This window comes from Chroicocephalus ridibundus, chromosome 17 (assembly GCF_963924245.1).
Source record: "Chroicocephalus ridibundus chromosome 17, bChrRid1.1, whole genome shotgun sequence".
NCBI lineage: Eukaryota > Metazoa > Chordata > Aves > Charadriiformes > Laridae > Chroicocephalus > Chroicocephalus ridibundus.
In genome coordinates this window covers 3,895,685-3,913,146 of record NC_086300.1, presented here as the reverse complement: position 1 = coordinate 3,913,146, position 17,462 = coordinate 3,895,685, and the positions used below count along the sequence as shown (strand labels likewise).

The 17,462-nt window shown below is 63.4% G+C and overlaps 1 protein-coding gene across 4 annotated transcripts; it reads left to right on the top strand.

Moving 5' to 3' along the window:
* The first annotated feature begins 322 nt into the window (after window positions 1-322).
* On the top strand, window positions 323-17,239 carry STAT3 (signal transducer and activator of transcription 3). 4 transcript variants are annotated; one of them, XM_063354249.1, is made up of 24 exons: window positions 323-437; window positions 7,292-7,438; window positions 8,048-8,192; window positions 8,354-8,452; window positions 8,896-8,991; window positions 9,076-9,157; window positions 9,567-9,661; window positions 9,869-10,020; window positions 10,468-10,626; window positions 10,753-10,845; window positions 11,648-11,707; window positions 11,951-11,980; window positions 12,113-12,206; window positions 12,291-12,338; window positions 12,551-12,634; window positions 12,730-12,828; window positions 12,971-13,106; window positions 13,221-13,273; window positions 13,362-13,456; window positions 13,761-13,900; window positions 14,280-14,495; window positions 14,721-14,763; window positions 15,067-15,179; window positions 15,267-17,239. In XM_063354249.1, the coding sequence occupies exons 2-24, from the start codon at window positions 7,311-7,313 to the stop codon at window positions 15,320-15,322; spliced, it is 2,316 nt and encodes a 771-aa protein (XP_063210319.1). In that variant the 5' UTR covers window positions 323-437; window positions 7,292-7,310; the 3' UTR covers window positions 15,323-17,239. The 4 variants fall into 4 exon arrangements, with proteins under 4 accessions (XP_063210319.1, XP_063210320.1, XP_063210321.1 ...); XM_063354250.1 differs by lacking the exon at window positions 323-437 and adding an exon at window positions 531-853; XM_063354251.1 differs by lacking the exon at window positions 323-437 and adding an exon at window positions 1,742-5,924 and having other exon boundaries at window positions 14,280-14,492.
* The last annotated feature ends 223 nt before the right edge of the window (window positions 17,240-17,462 follow it).

Genomic DNA, 17,462 nt, shown 5'->3' with positions numbered 1-17,462 from the left:
CGGGCCCCAGCACGGCGCGGCCCCTTTAAGAGGCGGCGGCGGTGGGCCGCGCGCTGACGTCACGGCGCTGCCCGGAACTCAGCCGGGTTTCCCGCACGGCCGTTCCCGGCAGCCACCGCCCCCCCCGCCGCACGGCCCCCTCCCCAGCGCCGCCCCGCGGCGGGAGGCGGCGCCGTCCGGGAACAGCCGGCAGGGGGCAACCCCCTCTGCCCCCCCGCTCCGCGAGACGTGACGACACGGGGGACGGCCGCGCTGATTGGCCGCCAGGGCCCGTCCCTCGCGGGGCAGCGGGAGCGCCGCGCCGCCATTGGCCGCGCCCGGCGTGACGCGGAGGGGCGGGGCCCGGCGGGCAGCAGGTTTCTCGTCACTCCGGCGGGGACCGGACGCGATCGTCGCCGGCACCGGGAGCCGCCGCCCCGCCCCGCCCGGGACCGCCGGTGAGAGCGGGGGGGCCGGGCCCAGGGTTCGTGGCTGGGGGGGCGCCGGGGCCGTTCCCGGGGGGCGCGGCGGTGGCCGCCGCCGCGGGGCCTCGGGGAGGCGGCGGCTGTCGGGGCCCCGGGTGCGCAGGCCCGGGGACGGGGCCAGGGCCCGCGGTGCCATTGACCCCTGGAGCTGTTGGGCCGCGGGGCCGGGGCTGCCCACCCCGGTGGGGCTGAGCCGAGGGGCGGCCGTGGCCGCGGGGGGCCGTTCCCGGGAGACTCCCCCGCCGGTCGAGCCCGTCCCCACCGCGGTTTCGCTTTTGTCGGGGGGCGGCAGTTTCGCTCCGGCTGCGGCCCGTCCCGGCGGTGGGGCCGAGCCCGGTGCTGCTGTTGAGGGCAGCACCCCGTGCTCCCGCGGAGTCGTCATTAGGGAGGTACTAATTAACTTAATCCTCTGGTCTTACAGCAGATGGGATTTTTCTCCTTCCCGCAGCTCCCGGCGGATCGGTGCTGGGCGGGGGCAGCTCCCGGAGCTCCGGGGGCGCAGGCGTCGGTGTGTGCCCCACACAGGGTCCCCGGGCACCGGGGCAGAGCGGGCGCTGCCGGTGAAGCTGCTTCCACTGCACAGACCCCGACGGAGAGTTCAAAGCCCAAACGGGCCTCTGTGAGAGGGAAGAGTGTCCGGGTGTGCAGAGCAGGGCCGAGGAGCTGCCACCCAGGCCGGTGGCACTGGGGCCTGGCAGTGGCCTATCGCAGGATCCCTGCCCTCTGGGGGGTTTAACTGTGGGATGGCCCCTGGGCCACCAGCTTGGGGTGCCCTGAGCCAGGGGTTAGGACAGATGCTGACACAGCCTGTCCCACGTAACTGAAAACCGAGCTGCGGGTTCTGCGCCTGGTCAGAGCAAGGCCCGAGGACCTGGCTGCCGTCTCTGGGAGCTGTGAGCTCAGGGCTGCGGCTTCCCCCGCCCCCGGAACAGAACCGCTCGGCAGCGTCTCGCTTGGGATCTTCTGCCTGACCAGGCTTTGGTTTGACAGCCCTCCTTGCCGGCGGTAGGTGCGATGCCGAGGTGCGGAGCAGAGCTGTCGGGTCGTGCGTCTCGTGGAAGGTTTGAGCCGTGCGGCTGAGCCGCCCCAGCGCTCTGGGGGGGCTGACAGCGCTGCCCACCGCTCCTGCCCGCTGCCAGCCTCAGCACAGCACCGCGCTGTCCCACCGTGTGCGTCACCCGTGTCCCGCAGGCTGCCCGCACACGCGTGTGCGCCCGCTGGGGGACATGGCCGGGGGGAGCAGGGTGCCATCCCTGCGGGGAGGGTGGGCTGCCCTGGGCCCGCTCCAGGGACTCCTTCTACCTCTGTGGGGCACTGCCCCTGCCCGTCTGTGCACATCGAGACAATTGGCCCCGTTTCCACCCTGAAGGTGATCGATGTCGCCACCACTCCCTGTGCAGCCCCTTCTGCTGGTTCCTGTGGGTCTGTTGGAGGTGCCGGCACAGCGGTGGCAGGGGACAGGAGGGGCGTGTGGCCTGTCATCCTCTGCCCGGGGGGGTGGTGACCGTGTTACAGCCCCCGCAGCCGGAGTTACCTGTTGGGATGAACCCCGGAGAGCTGCTAAGCTGCGACAAGGAAGAGCCAGCTTTGGCGTGTGTGTTGATCAGGGAACTCAGCGCTGTGGCTGCGAGGTGGCCCAGAGCCTCCCGCTGCCCTGCGCTGTCACCCTCTTCTCCTTTCGCAAATCTCTGCATCGCTGCTCTGGTTTTCCACCTCCAGGGCTGGCTTTGAAAAGGCTCCAGAGGAGCCGAGCCAAGTTCTCCTAATAGCCTTTTCAAAACTTGCTCTTGTGTTTGCCTGCAGCAATTAGCTGCTTTGTTGGAGAAGAGCAGTTTTTTCATCAGCCTGTTGATGGTTGTGTGGAAGCGGGGGCAGCTCCCATGAAGCGTTGTTGATGGCATCTGTCATGAGTCTGTGATGCTCCCGTCAGTGATAACTCTATTAGTGTGACCTATGCAACGCTACCGGTCGCTGAATTTCCTCCTACTCCTGGCACTGCAGGGGACGAGGGGTGCCGCAGTCCTTTCAGAGCCCTCTCCGGTGATTCCCCCCATTCTCGTTGCCCCGGGAGTCGTTGCTTGCCGTGGGGGTGCAGGCGAGGGCTCTTCGGGTGCATCCCAGAAACGGGACAGTGGATGGAAGGCAGTTGTGGGGTGGCTTCCAGCGTAGCAGCCCTGTTTGGAATAACGCTGTTGGAGTGTGCGGAGCTGCCAGCGAGGCTGCACACCTCGGGCCCGGCTCTCGTGCTCTGCCCTTGCAGGGGAGCTAAAGAAAGATGAACTTTAGCTCTTGAGCTACTTTTAGCAGCTTCACTCTGAGCTCTGGACAGCGTGTTTACCCCTGGGCTTGCATCATGCCGTGCTTGGCCCTGGCCGCTTCGGCTGCTCCCTGGCTCCGTTCCAGAGCCGGGAGGAGAGGCTAACCGCAGAGACGGGCGAGCCCAGCAGAATCGGAAAGGTTCAACCCTCAGATCTCTCAACCCAGTCAAGGGAGGCTTCCCGGCGGTGGGGCTGGCTGGGGAGAGGCTCCTGCACCGGGGTTTGGGAGCTGGCGAGATCAGGACTTCCCTGAGGCTGGTGACTGTGACGGTGAGGAGCGTCACAGGGACCCTTTCCCTGCACGGCAGTCGGCGCTTCAGGCTGCCTGGCCGCCTGCTGTTGATGCTGGAGGAGCTGGAGCTCGGTCTGCACCGAAGGAGCCCCTCAGCCCTTTGGCTTTCGTCTCCTTCCTGACCTCTCCCCGCTCCCGGCCGGCCCTGCCTCCCGCATCCCCTGCCTTGATGATGGGCCAGTGGCCTGCGTCGCAGGGGGCCCCCTTCCCGGGGCTGTGTGCCCTGCTGTCGCCCGCTGTGACAGAGCTGTCTCTGCTTGAGCCCATGTCCTGCCAAAGCACGTCTCAGGGCTCTTCCCAGCCGGCTGCTCTTGCTGCAGTGTCTGGAGGGGTCGCCAGGTCAGGCTGCGGTTGAACTGGGGGGTGTAAAAACCTCAGTGTGATCTGCTTCTGCTGAGGCTGAGACATCCCTGGAGGTGAGAACTGGATGCAGCAGAGCCCCCGGGGACGGCGAGCAGAGGCCAAATCCTGCGCTGGGCTGGCTGCAGGCGCAGCGAGCAGGCAGCGGCCGACCCTGCGGGCTGCGTGCTTCTTCCGTGGTCTGCAGCCACTGCCTTGGCTTCCTCGGCCGCTCTCCCCGCGCGATGCCTGCGGTGGGAAGAGGCAGAGCAGCTCCTGTTTCGCCGCGTTTTAGTTTTGTTTTTCAGGGATCGTCGCGACGGCGCACGGTGCTGGGGCCCTGCCGGGGCACCGGCTTCCTGCAGCCGCGGAGCATGCGCTGCAGCGGGGGCACCTCGAGCAGGGCCCGGGCTGCCGCGGCGGCTCGCTCTGTGGCTATTTGTGGCAGCGAGAAGTGCCTGATTCCCGTCCAAACGCTGCTGCCGCGTGGCAGCCCGGGAGCTTTGCCTTAAGCCTTCCGGTGCTCTGCAGGCTGGGGCTGCAGTACTGCCCTGAAATACCCGGGTTGTGGCTTTCTCGTGGAAGATTTGCTTGGATCGGGGTTCAGTGAAGCAGCAACTGGTTCAGCTGATAGGGGAAAGCCCATCCGTGAGCCATTCCGCAGCGGGGGCTGCCCAGGAAGCCGGGTCCTGTGCCACAGTGACACCGCAGCGGTGGCACGGCAACACCCGTCCTCGGCTCCCGGCTCAGGACTGGGGATGCTGCTCCAGCAGGAGACGGGCTGGGGCAGCGGCTGCCGTTTCCCCACAGTCTGGTGAAGCACCCGCCGTGCACGGGGCTGCCATCGCCGTGGTGCAATAGGAAACGAGGTGGCTGAGCTCACCAGCTGGCAGGGGACTCTGGTGGCTTGTAGGTTTTCAGCTCTTGCCTGGCCCATGTATTTCTTGGGGTTTTTACCCCCAGAAGAAGCACCACAGGGTTCACGCTGGAGTGGGAGCAGCCACCAGGGCCAGGTTAAGAGAGCCGTGAATGCACCACAGCCGCCTGCGTGGAAGGATTGCTCCTGTGCCGCTGCAGGCGGGCAAACGGCCAGCAAAGAGCTGAATCCACTGCAAAATGGGGGCTCTGAGGCAATGCCCGGTCGCAGTGGCCCTGTCACATCAAGCCAGGTCTTGCTCCGAGGCTGAAGGAGCGTCTGTTGTTTACAGGCTCCTGCGTGGACCAGTGTTTCTCTCTCTCTCCCCTCCCTTTCACTCATTGCTCCATTAAAACCAGGCTTGGTTCACGTGGTCTTCTCTGAGGATTGCACCAGAGGGTGGCTGGTCAAGGTTAATGGCCTGGGGATGTGGCCGCTGTCTCTGGGGCTACTCAATGCTGTGAAGTTCTAAAAACCCCTCTAACTCCATGCCGGGTCCCAGTGTCTGTCTTCTCCCTGTGGCCCAGTCCACGACAGGATGTTCCCCCTTTCTCTCTTCTTACAAAAAGAATCCAGAAAAATGGGGAAAGTGTGAGATGCAGCAAAGATCAGAAGAGCACGACGTACTGTGCCGCTGAAAGCGTCCGGTGGCAGCGATATGATACGTGGGGCTCAAAACTCCTCATGCTGCTCTGTGCCCCGGGATGTCTTATTTGCTGGTCTTGCCTGATGAAAGCCTGCCTGGCTCCTGCGTGGAGCGGCTGCTCTCGCCATGGGTCTGGGTCTGGTTGTTTTGGCTTTGCCTGCTCCCAGCGCACCCTGGGGCTCAGGGCAGAGCAGCCCGGTTTGCTGGAGGGGAGTAAATCCCATCCTGAGGAGTGGCACGGCCTTCCTCCCGTCTGCCTCCTCGCTGAGCAAAGCTCTGCTTGCCGGACGCAGCCCTCTGCCTCCCGGCACCCCTCCTGCTGCCGGCCCCTTCCCAGACCTTCACCCGTCCCGGTGCATTCGCTGGGGTTCTCTTTGTGCCGGCTCCATGGGGCTGCCCCACTGCCATGGTTTGCTCCAGCGCTGCCGCAGGACGGAGCGCAGTGCCCCGGCCCATGCCGAGCCCGGGGCCAGCCTGGGACTTGTGGCTGGTGCCGGCCCCTCGTCTGCTCCTGCGTCACTGGCGGTGCCCGCTGCTGCTCCGCTGGCCGTCCCCAAAGCCCAGCTGGCGCGTCGCCCGCTGCGGTGACCTTTGGAAAAGCAACAGCCCTCTGCAGGGGAGTGACTTGCTGCTGGTGTGGAGCAGAGCTCTGTGCCTTTGCTCCCTGAACACAGCTTGCCGTCCCCTCGTTAGCGTCAGTTTGATTTCCATCCCTACGCAAGTCGCTAACTCGAAAATTGCTCCTTCCTTGTTTCTGATGTTTCCCGGCAGTCTCCGCCTTCTGCACTTACTGTAAGCTCTGCAGCTCTTCCCTGCCTCCCGGAGCAGAGGCAGGCATGCGCTGTCTGGCCGGAGGGTGCCTGGAAGACATTGGCACCAGATTAAAGCCTTGTACCTGTCGTTAGTGACCTACATGCCCGAGACCCCTCCCTTTCCCCCGGGAAAGAAGGTAGGAAAGCTTTGGGAAATGATGCCTCTCTCTAGGAGAAAGCTTTGCTGAAGGCAGGCACTTGGGAGGTTGCTCTCTGCGGGGAAGGTGGGTTCTCACCAGGCTGAAGCCGGACAGATGGAAGCTCAGCTCCTGAAGCCCGGGGCTGCGTTCCCTCTGGTGGGAGAGCTCCTGCGCAGCTCTGAGGGGTTTGGTGGCGTTGGGAGCTGCCTGCGAGGTGACTTTTACCTCTGATCTGACCCTGCGGTGTGAGGCGCAGCATGAAGCGAGGCTTCCTCTACCCGTCAGGGTTTGTAAGAGCGGCTGCGTCTGGTCTCACCCGCCTGGGGCTGCGTCCGGCCCCGCGGGGTTGTGCCCCCGGGGTCTGTGGGGCGGGAGGATGAGCCTGAGCTCGCAGCAAGGGCCTGTCTGCGCTCCTGTGATCCGGTGCGAATCGCCACCGCCTGCCAGCGCCAGGGCTCGCTCTGCCCTTCTGATCTCAGATGTTTCCGATTAATTTCACGATGTGCGGTGAAAAGAGAAAGAGTGAGGATCCGAGCTTTATTCAGCTTCACGGCTGGAGCGAAACCTCTCTGCCGCCGCTCTTTTTGGGACGCTCACCCAGGCTGGGGCCGAAGCTGCTTTCTGAGCTGGATTTCAAGTTGAGCTCTGGGGCTGGAGCGGTGCTGCTGGGCCCTCGCGTTTGGGTGCTCTGGCTGCTCCGCCGCTCGGGGGAGGCTGCGTTGCCACGTCCTGCGCTGCCAGGGGCTCCGGAGCCGAGTGCTGGGACGCAGATGTCTGTGTGTGTGAAAAGGGCTCTTCCCTCTCAGCCAGGCTGGTTCCTCTCCCAGTGCGTGCCGTTATTCCCGCAGTAATGATGCAGTTTCGGTCTGTGGTTCCACCTTCCCGTGACCCAGACCTGCCCGTGGGTGATGGCAGCGGCGCTTCCCTGCCAGCCGGAGCTGGCGGCTGCTCTCGCCTTGCCGGAGCCCAGCCTGGAGGCACAAACTGGTGCCGGTCCCAGTGCTCCTGGAACTGCTCCCGCAGCTGCCGGCTCAGGGTGGGTTTTGCTGAAGAGGAACCAATTCCTGGACGTGTGAGCGGCTCCACGGGGACCCAGGGCCTGGGCGCATCCCTCGGGGTGTGTTGGAGCTCTGCAGTGTTGTGGGCTCGGATGGCACACAGCATCTGCCCTCGGAGGGACGGGCGCTGCCCGCACCAACCCTCCCAGAGCTGCGTGCCCTGGGCTCGCCATGCCCCGGCTGTCTCCAGTTCCGGCCCCGTCAGCTCTTCGGGGAGCAGCCGTCGTGGCTGGGTTGTGCCGAAGGGCGGGCAGGAGGGAGCCAGGAGGGTTCCAGCTCTGAGCAGCACGCTTCCCCATCCCGCAGGTCTCCGGAGCTGGCCAGGATGGCGCAGTGGAACCAGCTGCAGCAGCTCGACACGCGGTACCTGGAGCAGCTCCACCAGCTCTACAGCGACAGCTTTCCCATGGAGCTCCGGCAGTTCCTGGCCCCATGGATTGAGAGCCAGGACTGGTAAGGCCTTGTGAAACACCGACATGGGGACTTTGCTCAGGACACCCTACCCTCGGGTGGCAGCAGGCACCGAGGCGGTCCGGAGGAGCTCTCATGCTTTCCCTGGGCTCTGGACATAGCAGGACTGGTCTTCCTCCCTGAGGCTTGTGTGTCACGAAGGGGAGCGGGGCTCTGCGCGTGGTGTCAGACCCTGGGCCAGGAGAAGGGGGAGCTCCAAGGCGGAGGTGTCCTCAATGCAGGGCTGTCTTGCGTTGGCCTCTATTGTAAACAAGGTTGTCACAGAGCACCAGTTCCTGGATCCCGTCCAGAGAGCACGCGGGACTGGCGAGGTGCTCCCGTGCGCCGTCTGCCTGGCTGCAGGCCAGGCTTTGAGCCCGAGTCCAACACCCCTCTGTCGCCCTGCCCTTGCGGGCGCAGACGAAGGGTTCGGTTTATTGGCGTGAAGCGAGTCAGGCCTGCTCTGACCCATGCTGTGGCGCAGCTTGGGGAGATGGCTGGGGTGTTACATTGCGGGGGGGACGATGGCGTGAGCGGAGCCGCGCTGCCCTTTCGCGCTGCCGTGCCCCTTCCCCTGTGCCGGCACCCAGGATCCTGCCCTCCCTCGCGCAGGGCGTACGCTGCCAGCAAGGAGTCGCACGCCACGCTGGTGTTCCACAACCTGCTGGGGGAGATCGACCAGCAGTACAGCCGCTTCCTGCAGGAGTCCAATGTCTTGTACCAGCACAACCTGCGGCGCATCAAGCAGTTCCTGCAGGTGAGGCGGGGAGCACTGGTTTGGCAGGGGGGAGTGCGGGGGGAGCCTGTGGAAGTCCGACAGCTTCCTCGGCACAGCTCACGACCCGCAGCCCTAAAGGATGCAGAGATCCTGGGAGTTACATTGCGCCTGCTAACCTTGGGGGTTTGAACCTTTTACAGAGCAGGTACTTGGAGAAGCCGATGGAAATCGCCCGCATCGTGGCTCGCTGCCTGTGGGAAGAGTCCCGGCTGCTCCAGACGGCTGCCACCGCAGCCCAGGTCAGTGGCTGGGGTGTCCTGGGGCCGCCGTCCCGCCGCCCGCCCGGCAGCGCTGCGCGAGTACTCGGTGCTGTAGGGAAGCTGCAGTCTGAAGCTCCGCGCTTGCTTCCTTCGGTAACGGTAGCTGCTTTGTGCTGAGGGATTGTCCCGCTGCAGCAGCTGATAACTTCTGCTTCCCCCGGGATGCAGCCTGGGTGCTCTCTGCCCGGGGGGGCTGTCAGCTTGGGTGCGCATCCGTCTTTCCTCTCACCCCTTGCGTGGGCTGTGCCCTGCACCGTGCGCCTTGCGCAGCCTGAAGCTGGTGCCGCAAGCGAGCAGCCAGCCCCACTGGCTTTTGTTAGCGAGGGGGTGAAGACCCTTCCTGCAGAACCTCCCCAGGCTGGGACGGGAGCATCCCTGGGTCGTGTCCCTGATGTGTAATGCCCTCCTTGTCCCCTCTGCAGCAAGGGGGACAGGCAACGCATCCAACAGCAGCCGTAGTGACGGAAAAGCAGCAGATGCTGGAGCAGCATCTGCAGGATGTGAGGAAGAGAGTGCAGGTACGCGTGCTGCCTAGGCACCTTCTCCTTTCCCCACCGTGGTGAGTTAGTGCTTTGAATAAATCCCCATCTCTTGCCTTGCAGGATCTGGAGCAGAAGATGAAAGTGGTGGAGAATCTACAGGATGACTTTGATTTTAACTACAAGACTTTGAAAAGCCAAGGAGGTAATGGGAGCTCATTAGCATCCGGCAAACCGAAGTGTGTTCCTGCAAGGAAACTTGCTGGAGGGCACGTTCCAGCCCTGCCAGTGCCTCCTCTCCAAGCAAGAAGGGTGGCTTGGGCTCAGGGCATTTGCATGGCAATTGGAGAAACCTCCTCTTTTGTTTCTGCCACTGCCTCCAGGGGAGCTGAACCAGAGCTCTGCCTGTGAGCAGGGAAATGGCGTGTGGAGGTGATGGCGCTGCTGCGCTTGCAGGAAAGCCGGCAGGTGCTCAGAGGCTGTGTGAGATCGATGCTTAACTATTCACAGCTTTCTAGGGTGCCTGCTCCTTTGCAGTGGAAGTCTTTGTGTGATGCTTGGGAGGGTAGGAGGATCCATGCGCTTGTCTGAAGCTCTCTCGCCTCTCTGCACAGACATGCAGGATCTGAATGGAAACAATCAGTCGGTGACCCGGCAGAAGATGCAGCAGCTGGAACAGATGCTCACGGCGCTGGACCAAATGCGAAGGGTATGTCGTGCAGCTGACCCTCCAGACCCCCCTGCCATGCGGCGCTGCCCTTCCTGGGGTATGAGTTTGATGTTCCTGCGTGGCCAGAACTGAGAGCAGCGCTGGAAACGCAGCCCTGGGCGACTTCTTTCTTGTCTGCAAATGTGAAACTTGCAGGTCTCGGGAGGAGTCAGAGGGTGTTGAAGGTTCTGCTTTCTTTTCTGACAGGGTATTGTGAGCGAGCTGGCCGGACTGCTGTCAGCCATGGAGTATGTGCAGAAGATGCTGGCAGATGAGGAACTGGCAGACTGGAAGAGACGGCAGCAGATCGCCTGCATTGGCGGCCCACCGAATATCTGCTTAGACCGGCTCGAGAACTGGTAGGAGCTGGCTGGGGGTTGCATCAGTCCCTAGAGGTGGCGTTCAAACCACCTGCAGTGCAAATGAGCTCTTTGCCTCTGGAAATATCCTTGCTAAATGGCTTCTGATGCCTGCAAACGTAAATGTAATGCATTAGTCGAACTGATCCTCACCAGCGGGCACTAGCGCTGGAGTGATTTGCCCCAGACCTGTGGGATTTTAAGGCTGCTGTGAGAAGTTTCTGGTCCTGGTGTCTCTGCAGAACTTAAGTGGGTGCAGGTTTCTTTTGTAACGGGTGGCCTGGAAAAATGCACTGGGTTGGGAACCATAGACATGTTCTGTTTTCCGCTGGTTTGGTACGGAGGGTGTCGTCTGTCACACAAGCGAGGGAAGAGGAAGGCTCTGCGGGCTGGGACCGTGCAGGGCTCGGCAGCCGGCGCTAACCCCGGTTCTTCCTGCTCCCCTAGGATAACCTCTCTTGCCGAATCACAGCTACAGACCCGGCAGCAGATCAAGAAGTTGGAAGAACTGCAGCAGAAAGTGTCCTACAAGGGTGACCCAATCGTCCAACACCGGCCCATGCTGGAGGAGCGGATTGTGGAGCTGTTCAGGAACCTGATGAAAAGGTGCCGAGGGCTGGCGGGGAAGCTGCGGGCGGTCCCCTGGTCACGGGCAGCGGGTGGAGGGGTGGGCAGTGAGCGTGCTGGGCTGGGCCTGAGGTTTGACCGTGGTTCTCCTGCCTTCCCCTGCAGCGCTTTCGTCGTGGAGAGGCAGCCCTGCATGCCCATGCACCCCGACCGGCCCCTGGTCATCAAAACCGGCGTGCAGTTCACCACCAAAGTCAGGTGAGTGTCGCTGGCCCCTGCGATCCCGCCGCGCTGCGGGCGAGGGAAAGGAGCTGTGCAGGGGGGAAACAAAGCGGGATCTCTCTCCGAAGGAGATGCTGGTGCGGATGCAGCCTCCAGCTTGCCTGGGGAGCGCTGGTGCTGGGAGGGAACGGATCCCAGCAGGCTGGCCCTGCCGGAGTGCCGCCTGCGTGACTCAGTGCAGGGATGGCGGCCGCTGGCTGGGGCTCTGCCACGTTCCTGGAGGCAGCCGGGATTCTGGTAAATCCCGCTATGGGGGCGGGCAGCAGGAAGCGTCAGCACGTCCCTGGCCAGCTGCCTCTCAGCTGGCCCATGTTTCCTGCCAACCTCCACAGAGAGCGGCTGCTCCGACACCGGGCTCTGCCTGGAGATTGTTCACCATCTCCCAGCTGTGCCCCCGTTGTCCCCTTGGTGTGTGGCAGCATCTGGCCGCAGAGGAGCGCGGAGGGTGTTTGGTCAGAGCAGATACCTGCCTGGTGCGGGCAGTCACAGCCCAAACGGGCCTTCCTCGGGGGGCTCAGGAGAGCATCAGCACCTCCATGGCTCTGGGGACAGGGGTCAGGGCTGACATGTCACAGCCCTGCACGCAGGCGGGCTCGGGGGTGCCCGAGGAGCTGGGTAACGCCGCGTCCCCGTGAACTTTGTGGTGCTGCCTGCTGGGGCGTGCAGACAGCACTGCTCTGCATCCAGCTGTTCTGCAGCCTCTGCCAGATGCTGTGTCGAACTGGAGTTGTTTGTGTGTGCAGGGTGTTCAGGCTCACGCTCTGCTGACTCTTTGCAGGTTGTTGGTCAAGTTTCCCGAGCTGAACTATCAGCTGAAAATTAAAGTCTGCATTGACAAGTGAGTCCCATGCCCTGATCCCGGTGGCGTTGGGTGGGATTACTGGAGTGGGACCTGTTCCCGCTGCCCTTGGAGGGTGCGGGGTGGTACTGTGTCCCAAGGGTTTGTTCCCATGTGGGGGGACAGCCTGGGGGGCTGGAGGGGTACTCGATGTTGTGATGCAGCCAGCGCCACGCACCAGCGTGTCCGCCTCAGGCTGGGAAGGCCATGGCCATGACCAGGTGTCTCTCTCCCCTTTCCCAGGGACTCCGGGGATGTTGCAGCACTTCGGGGGTAAGTGCAATGGTGGTTTTCTTTTCTCTTTTTTTTTTTTTTTTGTTTTTTTCTTGCTTCTGCTTTTAATCCTGGCAAACGTCCTACCGCACGTTTGCTGTGTCAGCCACGCTCTGTCTTTCCTCTTTTGAGGTCCCGGAAGTTTAACATCCTGGGGACAAACACCAAGGTCATGAACATGGAGGAGTCGAACAACGGCAGCCTCTCAGCAGAGTTCAAGCACCTGGTAGGTACCACGAGCCCTCGGGCTGCTCCTGTTGAGGCCGTGCGCCGTCGCGGTGTTGCTTCAGCCTGTTCCTTCTCTCCACAGACCCTGCGGGAGCAGCGGTGTGGGAACGGAGGCAGAGCCAACTGCGACGTAAGTGCTGAGGGGGTTCCCGGTGCAAGAGCCCTTTGCTGCGCCTCGAGGAGAAGCGGGAGCCCTGCCCCGCGGGGGGCTCTCTGCAGACACCTTCTGGCGCGTTGGCAGCTGCTGGACCAGCCTGGAGTGGCGGCAGCAGGCCCAAAGGCCATGCGTCAGGCCAAGGGCTGGCATCTCCTGTGTGCTCATTGTGTCCTCTTCTGCCCTAGGCCTCGCTGATAGTCACTGAGGAGCTGCACCTCATCACCTTTGAGACAGAGGTGTATCACCAGGGGCTGAAGATCGACCTGGAGGTGAGCTGTGGCTTATTGCCTCTTGCTGCCATGGGCCTGGGTGCAGAGGAGCCCTGGGAGATGTCCCAGCCCGTGGTGATGTCCTGTCTTTGCAGACCCACTCGCTGCCTGTGGTGGTCATCTCCAACATCTGCCAGATGCCCAATGCCTGGGCATCCATCCTGTGGTACAACATGCTGACCAACAACCCCAAGGTAGGGCTTTGGGACCTGAGTGTCCCAGCAGGCAGGCTGCAGGCAGGGAGAGGGAAGCTGTGGCCTGGGAGCAGGGCTGGGGCAGGACCTGGCTCTCTTTCTGTCCCACGTCTTGCTCAGGGCTGCCTTTTCCCTCGTACAGAACGTGAACTTCTTCACCAAACCCCCCATCGGGACCTGGGACCAGGTGGCGGAGGTGCTGAGCTGGCAGTTCTCCTCCACCACGAAGCGCGGCCTCAGCATCGAGCAGCTGACGACGCTGGCGGAAAAACTTCTAGGTAACCCTGCGTGGGTGTCCTGCCCGTCCCTGCTGTCCCTCAGGTTGCTCCCTGGAAACGGTGTCTTTGTGAGAACAGATCAATCTCACTCTTGATGCTCCTGTTCTCTGCCAGGGCCAGGTGTGAATTACTCCGGCTGTCAGATCACCTGGGCCAAGTTCTGCAAGGTATAACTCCCTCTCTTCCCCGAGCACCTTCCCTTGGCCGTTCTTTTCCTCTGAGCCGTGCTCACGGCCTCTCTGTCCTCTTCCTCAGGAGAACATGGCTGGCAAAGGCTTCTCTTTCTGGGTCTGGCTGGACAACATCATTGACTTGGTGAAAAAGTACATCCTGGCGCTGTGGAACGAAGGGTGAGCCTCAGCCAGCGTCACTCCAGAGACCCTTGGTTGGGCTGGGCCTTGGGAGGGGTCCCACGAGTCCTCTCCTGGTGCAGGTGGGCTCTGCCGGTGTGGGTGCTTTTTCTGTCCGGGCCTTGTTGGCTGGTTCAGAGTAAAAACCCTCCTTGGGAATCCTTAAAACATGGGTGGCTCTGCCGGTGGCTGGGCCAGGTCCTGCTGCTGCCTGGTGCTGTGCAGAGCTGGCAGGGTTCGTGTCCTGGAATGGCTGCCCTGGTATCCTGACCCACCCTTCCTCTCCTCGCTTCCTGGTGCCCAGGTACATCATGGGATTCATCAGCAAGGAGCGGGAGCGAGCCATCCTGAGCACCAAGCCTCCGGGAACCTTCCTGCTGCGGTTCAGCGAGAGCAGCAAGGAAGGTGGCATCACCTTCACGTGGGTGGAGAAGGACATCAGTGGTACGTTGCTCTCCCCATCGTTGCCCTGATTGCGGTGTCGTGCTCAGCCAGCGTTTCTGGCTCTGAAGGGGGCTTGGACCACGGCAGTGTCCCCTGATTTGTCCTTCATCCTTGTCCTGACAAAGCCATCTCCCTAGGTTAAGTCTTTGAGCCTAGGCGCCCTTTGCTGGTCTCTGCGTCCTGGGTGCCCCTGCCCATGTGGCACAGTTCCCGGCAGCACCAAAACGCCCTGGCAGGTGCCCGTCCTGCCCCGTGGTCTGCTGGGTCCCTCCTGAAGCTGAGCACAGCCCCAGGCTTACCTTGTCTCTGCCGTTCCTGGGGTGTTTGGGGGAGGAGGCCTTTCCCGAGGAACGCGGGTGTCAAAAGTCTCCTTGTACAGGGAAGACCCAGATCCAGTCCGTGGAGCCTTACACCAAGCAGCAGCTGAACAACATGTCATTTGCGGAGATCATCATGGGCTACAAAATCATGGATGCCACCAACATCCTGGTGTCCCCCCTGGTGTACCTGTACCCGGACATCCCCAAGGAGGAGGCGTTTGGGAAGTACTGCCGCTCGGAGAGCCAGGAGCACTCTGAAGCTACTGACTCAGGTAGTCGTTGACTTTCTGCGCTCCAGCCCAGCTCCTGTCTTGTGAGGTGGCTCCAGGGACGGTGCTGGTGGAAGAGCTGTCACCAGACGGGGGGTCCTGTGCCGGTCCCCGGTGGGCAGCGAGGGCCGCGCTGGGGCTGGGAGGGTGGGCGCAGGGCTGTGCTCTGCGGGGAGGAGAGCAGGGTTCCTCCTCTGGCGTCCGCTGATGAGGCTGCTCCCTCCTCCGCAGGTGCCGCTCCGTATCTGAAGACCAAGTTCATCTGTGTCACCCCGTAAGTGTTCCTGGGGGTGTCTGTGAGTGAAGGGGGGCTTTGTGTGTGCTCAGTCTCGCTTGAGAGGGGTTTCCATCCCACCACTGCCCCGACTGTCCTGGGCAGCGGGAGACTGTCGGTGCTGAGCCAGGGTCCGCTTGCTGCCCTAACCGCAGCCCCGTCCCTCCCCTCCCGGGGCCCCTTTCCTCCGGAGAGCTCTTGGGACAGCCGGGGCCCCGTCGGGGGGAGAGGGGGTGTCAGAGAGCTCTGGCCAGGCCCTGACTCCGGAGGTTTCTGTGCTTTTTCCCTTCCTCCCCTGGACAGCACCTCCTTCAGCAACACCATCGACCTGCCCATGTCCCCGCGCACCCTGGACTCGCTCATGCAGTTTGGCAACAGCAGCGAGGGCGCAGAGGCCAACGCAGGAGGGCAGTTTGGTGAGTCTGGCGGGCCGTGGCACCCGGGGGGTGTCCTGGCTGTAGCCACACATGGGCCCTGTAACCCCCGGCTGTGTCTCCCCGCAGAGTCACTGACCTTCGACATGGAGCTGACGCCGGAGTGCGCTTCTTCACCCATGTGAGGTGCTCTGCCGGCGCTCGCGGGGGCCCTCCCGAGACTCGGGCTTCCCACCTCCAAAGAGCCCCCCCGGTCTCGCCCTGCTTGGTCACGGCTGCTCTGGGCCGTTCCTCGGAGGAGCTGGGGGGGGGTCCTCGCCACCGATTCCTTGTTTGACCCAAACGCACACCCCCCTCTCGAGGGTGGTGCCGTTCGTCTCTTTGTGGGAGGGGGGGGGGATGGGGGATGAACCTTTTTCTATTTCCTTCCGTAACAGTTTTTTATTATTGTTTTGCTCATTCAAGTGCCTATTAGCCTCCCATCGCAGCCTCAGTTTTTACAAACGCTTCTGCAGCCCCAGGCGTGCTGCCTGCTGCTGGAAGCTGCTTTCCCCACTGCCAGAGTCCAAAAGCCCACGAAGATCCCACGAGCCCGGATTTGCCTCCGGGTGCCTGAGCCGGGGACGGGGGGGGATCGGCCGGTCCTGGCCTCCACGCAGGTTCCCTGATGCACCACGGTGGGCAACTGTGCCCCAGCAGCCCTCCCAGGGGGCAGAGGGGTCTCCTCTCCACACCTTTGGCCCTGGTTTTGCCCAGGAGTGACCGGCAGACGGCTCGGGGCTGGAGGTGGCCGGGCCCAGGCGCTCCCGTAAGAGCCATGTTCCTTGCTGGGCTCTGCCGGGAGCAGGGAGTTTCGGTGGCTGCCTCCGCTTGCCACCAGCTCCCTGCTGCGGGCACCCAGCTCCGACTGGCTCTAGCAGCCCCAGGGATCCTGCTGGGACAACTGGTTTCCCTGGGGCAGGGCAGTGATGTGTCCCAACACCAGCGCGTGCTGTGCAGGGTGAGACCCGTCGGACCCCCGGGGGCAGGATGGGAGGCCGCTGGATCCAACGTGACCGGCAGTGGACGGCCTGGCTTGGCCCTTTTCCCCCCGGTATGGCTGGTGCTGTCCCAGGCAGTGGGTTTGCAGCTTCTCGGGGGCTTCACGTGGCATTTTTGTTAGAGGTTGGCTGTGGCTGTTAAGGTAGGAGGTGGCAAGAGTTGAAGGGAGCAGGATGTACGTAGGGAGAGGAATCCGCTGTCGGCCAGCGCTCGCCAGAGACGTGGGTGTTGCAAAGGGCAGGTTTCCTCCTCGGGGGGGGGAGCCGGGGGGCGGAGGGGGGGTGTCGAGGAAAGCGGGAAGCCGTGCTTGACCGACGGTTGTGGTTCTGTGCACCCCCAAATGGGGGGAGCCCTGCCCTTTCCATGCGGTGGGCACACAGACAGTGATGAGCGAGGAAGAAGAGGGAGCAGGAAGGCTGCCTGTCCCCCTCCCCGGGGTGCTAACGGAGCTGTGGCTGCCCGGGGGGTGGCGGGGGGGGGAGGTTGTGTGCTGTGCTTGGCCGGGCCGGTGCTTCAGGGCTGGGCTGTCACCGAGGCTGTGGGTGACAGCGGCAGAGAAACGTTGTAGTGGGCACCAGCCCTGGGTTGGACACGTCTGATGGGTCTTAACTGGGTCCTGGGTGGAGAGAAACCCTCAATCATCTGTACCGGTGATGCCGCTGCGGCGCAGGGTGGACCCGACGCCCGGCTCTGGCACTTGTGCCCAGTAATGGCGGTGGGGTGTCCCCCCGCACCGGCTGGGGGCTGCGCTGTCGGCATCGCAGCCTGCGGGCAGGGGGAGATCCCCGGGGAAAGCAGAGGGCTGGGGGGTCCGGGCCGGCCCCCGTCCCTGTGTGGGCAGGAGACGGTGGCTGTGGCTGCCCCAGGGGACAAGAAGGCCCTTTGGAGCTGGGAGGTGCCCCGAGGGGACGAGGGCCGTGCCCCTTGCTCGCGCGTAGCTGCCTCCAGCTGCTGTAGCCCCGGGCAGCACTCAATACTGTAAAAAAATTTTTATTTTTTTGTATATTTTATTGCTGTATCTACAGGCTTTAACTTTCTCCAAAATAAAGGCTCTGAAGCGACGTGCTCTGGGGCTGTGAGTTCAGCCGGCTCGCCTGCGCCGCCCGCCTTACCCCGCTCCGGGAACTGGGGCCTCTCGCAGCGGAACGCCGGCCCTGACGCCAGAGCTGCGGTTTGCGGGGCGCGAAGCAGCTGCTGCCGCCGCCGCCGCCGCTGCTGCCCCGGCAAGCGTGGGCCGGGGGCGTGCTCAGGCCCCACTCCCGGGGGGCTGCCGGGGCAGGGGGG

What these genes read in the sequence shown, in the direction of transcription:
- STAT3 (XM_063354249.1), top strand. Translation starts at nt 7,311, where the DNA reads ATGGCGCAGTGGAACCAGCTGCAGCAGCTCGACACGCGGTACCTGGAG. An exon ending in TTCAGGAACCTGATGAAAAG is followed by an intron (nt 10,627 to 10,752) that starts GTGCCGAGGGCT and finishes CTTCCCCTGCAG; the next exon opens with CGCTTTCGTCGTGGAGAGGC. An exon ending in TGCTGACCAACAACCCCAAG is followed by an intron (nt 12,829 to 12,970) that starts GTAGGGCTTTGG and finishes TCCCTCGTACAG; the next exon opens with AACGTGAACTTCTTCACCAA.